Raw genomic sequence first — 5,793 nt, 5'->3', positions numbered from 1 at the left:
ATTTACCTTACAAATCTGATGAAATGGCACATGTTGCGTTCCCAGATGGACGTTATAATAAACCCAAACTCACAACAACATGCAGAGATGGAGTTTGAGACGCTCCACACATGTAAATGATAACAGTTCCTGTGGAACTACTGTGAACGGAGCCGCTGTCTGACGCATGTACTTAAAGTCGGCATGAAATCAAAATTGACAATTCATATTTTTTGATGGAATACTGCAGTGTTTATTATAAATAATTTATCCGTTCACGTCATTATTTTTTTTCAAATTCATGTGCCCTCGTAATCTTTAATCAAAAACGTTAACCTCCCCTCCCCCTCAAAACGACTCCTCTACTCTTCCGGTCACGAGCTATGGCGCAAGGGCGGAGCTAGTGACGTGAGGGGTAAACGCTGGGATAAACGACAGGGGGAAAAGCTGAAGCTGATGCTTCACTTTATAGCACTGATACCAGTCATATGGGAGTACGTTACCCTTAAACATTGAAAAGATATTAGGACATTACTCTTAGAACATCGCAAACTAATATTTTTTTTTTCTCAGTCATTCAGGCAGTCTCTCTCTCTCTCTCTCTCTCTCTCTCTCTCGCACGTGCACTGTTTTGGCATGTTTTGTGCCGTTGATCGTCGTCGTCATCCTCAATAAAAAAAATAAACATTTATTCATGCTAGGGTGTCGGCGGTGAATCCAGTGGAGAGAAATCCCCCACAACTAACGTTAACTGCAAACTGGCATTCAGAATTGCCTCCATTTTTTTGGCAACGCCCCAACTTCCAACAATCCAATCAATTGCCGAAGGATGAAATCAAGTCCCGCCCTCTCATTTCAGATGCCGTTTCACTCGGATATATGTCACAGCAGAGAAGAAAAGACGATCGCAACTTCCGTTTCATGCCGACATGTAAATAATTAAAGTGCATATACTGTATTAGAACTGCATCGCATATAATTATTTAATTAAATCGTAGCATTTGTGAATTCACAATTATGCTTAATTATGATTTTTAAATGGGTTTAATATATCATGCAGCCTTGTAAAACAGACTAATAATGTGTTTTAAACATTCTCGTCTGTGAAATGCGCCACTTCCGGTATTTTGCCGGTTATTTGACGCAAGCAAAATGAAGTCGAGGATTTTAAAAAATTTAATAGTCTAAAAAAATCGACGAATCGCGACAGCCCTAGAATTTTCTAAAATGTCCATGTTTTGGGTGAATGGATTTTTATAGAGGGACAGAAATATTTCAGGTTTTCTTAAAAATTATCTTAATTTATGTTTTGAAGATGAACAAAATTCTTGTGGGTTTGGAACAACATGGGAATGAGTAACTTAAAGCAAGGGTGTTACCAAGCCCTTGACAGGGTGTAATCTTCCAAATGGATTACATAATAGGTACACTACTGGGTTGAAAGTATGTACCTCCTAATTAACTTTTTTTTTTTTCAGATACAACCATAGATTGCATAAAATCAAGTATACCGCCATGCAAAACATTTTTGTTCCTGGGATAGTCATGCAAGCATGTATTGTCTTGCAAGGCACAAAACAAAACATCTTGCATATCAAATACACTTGCCAAAGACATGTTTAAAGCAGCATATACTTAATAAATATTTGTTCTGAATGTATACATCACACCTGTGGAAATAATGTCATATAAATATAACACATTGTATATAATTAAAGGAAGGAATTAATTAGGATCTAAAAAAAAAAAAAACCTTCTGAACTTTCTAAACAGTCCATAACTGGACTTATTACTGATTTTGTTGTCTTTAATTTGGATAAGATGTGAAATTATGTCTGTGTAATACAATCTTGTCTAGTCTGAAATAGCACTATAGTTTAGTTTTATTGATAATTACTCTCTCTCCCTAACTCCTTACAATTAAACAGGCTGTTTTTGCTACTGTACATTTAGTACAGAAGCAAAATTGTTGTATGTTTTAGAGCGTGTTGTGTCAAAAACATTGTTGATCCTAATTTTAGTAAATTGTCTGGATAGACACAGGAGATTTTTGCTAGTTAAAGTGTGATATGAAGACAAGAAGATATGCACACATTATTCTAAGTTTTCTAAGAATTGCTGTATGGCATTGATGATGACGATGTAAATTCTGTACTGCTTTTATGTTACACATTAGGCAATACTGTAGTATTAGAGTGGGGGAATGGGCTTTGGTTTCAACATGTAGAGGTCAGATCACAGCTGTGTGCTGATCTAAGCAAGCTTTTTACTCTCAGTGTCAGATAATAGAAGGAAATCATTAATGGACACTCAAAAGCATCCCAGCAGTTACAAGTGCTCGTACAAAACTAGAGGGAGAGAAAATGCTTGCAGATATCTTCACAGAAAGAGCAGACTTAAATGCTGATATATACACATATGCTGACTGCTGACAGGTCAAACAAATGACCACACATACACAAAAGGATAAATGACAGGGTATATTGGTTGGCAGAATCATTTGTTTCTAAGGAAATGGTGACTGGGTGTGGGATCCTCATGTTCCCTTTGTTTTATGGCCTGTCCTGAACAAGAGGAAGTGGATTTATTTCGATACGTCCATCATAGGATTAATTAGCTGTCCTGGCTGTTGATGCATTTAATTTTTGCTTATTGTTATGAATCAACTTTCTCTATATTTATAATATAACCGCCTATACAAATGACCCAGTTAGAAAAAAAACATTATGTGAACGTAGAGTGTGTTTTGAGTCTTGCATAGTCCTAGGAAAACTATTCCAGAGTTTAGGAACCAGGTAGGAAAGGATCTACCTCCTTTGTGGTACTTTGTGGTACTTTTTTTGGGGTAATTTTGGGTCAACAAATCAGAATTTTGTGACAGCAGTGGCCGTGAGGGATTAAAGCATGATAAAGACTGAATACGTACTGCAGAACTAGGCTGTTCAAGGCTTTGTAAGTAATTAGCAAAATTTTAAAACTGATATGAAACCTGTTTCATGGTAACCAATGTAGAGGTGATAATTTTGGGCTAATGTGATCATACTGAATGAACATTTACTGTACAATGAAAAAGCAGGGGGCCTAATACTGATACCTGTGGCATTCCATACCAAACTTACCATACCTGTTTTATCTGACATCTCTTCATTTACACAAATAAACTGATAGCGAGGATATAAACCAGGGGTGGCGAACGTCGGTGCTGGAGAGCCGCAGCCCTGCAGAATTTTGCTTCAACCCTAATCAAACACACCTGAAAAAGCCAATCAAGGTCTGAACGGTTACTAGGAAGCTACAGGCAGGTGAGTTTTAATTAGGGTTAGAGCTGAACTCTGCAGGGCTGCGGCTCTCCAGGACCGGAGTTCGCCACCCCTGATATAAACCATGCTAATGCCTGCCCACAATGCAGGGCGATGCAGATATAGTCAGATGATATGAACAGGGTATTTGTGACTCTGACAAGTGCAGTCTCTGAACTGTGGTGGGGTCTAAATTCTGACTAAAATTCTTCATAAATATAATTTCTTTGCAGTTATAAATATAGTTGTGATGACAACTTTACAAAAAAAATATTTTTGATTTGTGGAATATTTGATATTGGCATTTATTACTGCCAACTTGAAACTTTTGTGACATGCTCTAAGCAAAGCTATGAGTTGATAAGGAGAAGAGGTTCTAAGATTACAGGAAGCAGAATTTTCAGTAGTTACATACATGCTTGCCTTGAGGATTGGATAAGTGTTGTTAGTTCTTCCTGTTACATGACATTTTATGATTGAAGACATTTGTAAAAATATTACTTCTATGCTGTGGGGAAATATGAGGTTTTGTCATAGCTTTGTTTTTTTGTCAGCCTGTACTGAATAGGATCCTAGGATTGTTTTGGTTATTTTCTGAGAGCACTGAAATATGGTCCTTGCAGCTTTCAGAGCCCATCTGTAGCTAGAGACACTGTTCCCTCCATGCCCCTCAAATAACCTCTAAGTTTGTACTCCTCCTGCACTTCATTTTCCGAGCAGCCTTCTTAAGCTCATTGGTGTGGTTGTTGTACCACAGTGTGTGAGGCATTTTTCTTTATTTTTCTTTAATTAATTGACTAATGACAGACAAATTCACTAATAGAATCCAAATCAAAGCTATATACCTGATATAATCAAAATATAGATTTAGATTATATCAGGGCAATATTTGTCAGAGACAAAAACCATGAGGATCCCAATTAGTGTGACAGTATTAAACAAGATTTCAAAAGATCAATTAACACATAATATTAATCAGTGAAAAACCAAAATGTATGTAACCTATGTAAAATCAAAAACATATTGATGAATAACAGCATTTAGTGTAATGGAGCTCAGAGATGTTGACTTCATATTTTAATCTAATTTACAGGAGTGAGGCCTCGGTGCCATGCCAGAGAAATCCCATAGCACGGCCCATGACGTCCCAATGGGTGACGGTAAGACTCAACTCTCATGGTTATCATGAACATCTTTTAGATTAATATTTTTTTGCTGTTAGATAATTAATGTGTTTTGTTCATTGTTGCTGTGAATACTAGAATATTCAATTCAGTCAAAAACATTTAAAGTTAATTTTTTTCCAGTAACTATACCTGTAGAGGTGCACATGACAGCAGGTTAGAATGTTTCAAGTACCAAATAACTAGTAGACGTTGTAACACGATAAAACTGCTTTTCTAGCACTGATGTTGTTAAGTGAGGAGTGAGAATGAGGCCCACAGGAACATCTCAACTGAGAAACTGCAAAGTCTAAAGACTACAGGCTACAAAAACCATGTATCTATTGTTGTGTTTCTTAAGAAACATTTGATCATTTGTGCATGTACTGTTTAATTCACAATAGGGATGTGCAAAACTACATACACATTTGTCTAAATGACTGATTAACTTTGAGAAATTGGATGTTCATTGTGTATTTAAAAATGACTAGACAGAGCACACCAGAATAAAACAGAACTCGGGGATCTCAACATTTTTCAAAAACAGGTCTACTAACATAAACATGTCTTCATAAACATAAAATTGGCACAAGAACTGTGTGCAGGTATTTCAGCAACCTTCTATTGGGTGTCAGGTTTTTCTGGTTTTTTTTTTTAGTAAAACGTCTGAGCTATGTTGAAGTCAGTGCAGTGACAAGTCATTTCTTGCCTGTTCTTTGCAAAATAAATAAATAAAAATAAAAAATATTGTGAAAAAGTTATAACTTATTTCAAAAAGTGAAACTTTCATATATTCTAGATTCATTACATGTAAAGTAAAACATTTCGAAAGTGTTTTTGTTTTAATTTTGATAATTAGAGCTTACAGCTCATGAAAGTCAAAAATCCAGTATCTCAAAATATTAGAATATTTACATTTGAGTAGGGATGTAAAGATTCACTCAACTCATGATTCGATTCGATTCACGATTTTGATTTCACGATTCGATTCGATTCACGATTTTATTTTATTTTTTACAAAATGAGATTTAAGACAAATTATAAATTAAATGTGTCCTTTTATTATTGCTTGGACAAAATGCTGCACATTTCTTTGTGAAATTGAAATATAACACTATAATAATATACTAATATAGCACTTGCATATTATTGCTTTTTTGTTGGTTTTGATTGCTTCTATTGTCCTCATTTGTAAGTCGCTTTGGATAAAAGCATCTGCTAAATGACAAAATTTAAATATAATGTAAATGTAAATAACAAAACGTCTCGGTTACGTATGGGAACGGAGACGTCATGTCGGATGACCGACGAAATTGGGATCTCGCTTAGAGGGACCAATCTACTTCGAGTGT

At 35.7% G+C, this 5,793-nt stretch overlaps 1 protein-coding gene across 1 annotated transcript in view; it reads left to right on the top strand.

The window, feature by feature from the left end:
- The window catches only part of LOC107715685 (pleckstrin homology domain-containing family G member 3-like), a 64,685-nt gene that overhangs the window by 8,493 nt on the left and 50,399 nt on the right, over positions 1-5,793 (top strand). Inside the window, exon 2 of the mRNA XM_016521858.1 lies at positions 4,372-4,438. Coding sequence (XP_016377344.1) covers positions 4,390-4,438 — 49 coding nt within the window. The 5' untranslated portion in view covers positions 4,372-4,389. The remainder of the gene's footprint in view (positions 1-4,371; positions 4,439-5,793) is intronic.

The sequence above is a fragment of the Sinocyclocheilus rhinocerous genome, unplaced genomic scaffold, assembly GCF_001515625.1.
Source record: "Sinocyclocheilus rhinocerous isolate Xijiao unplaced genomic scaffold, SAMN03320098_v1.1 scaffold270, whole genome shotgun sequence".
Lineage (NCBI taxonomy): Eukaryota > Metazoa > Chordata > Actinopteri > Cypriniformes > Cyprinidae > Sinocyclocheilus > Sinocyclocheilus rhinocerous.
This window is presented reverse-complemented; position numbering and strand designations above follow the sequence as displayed.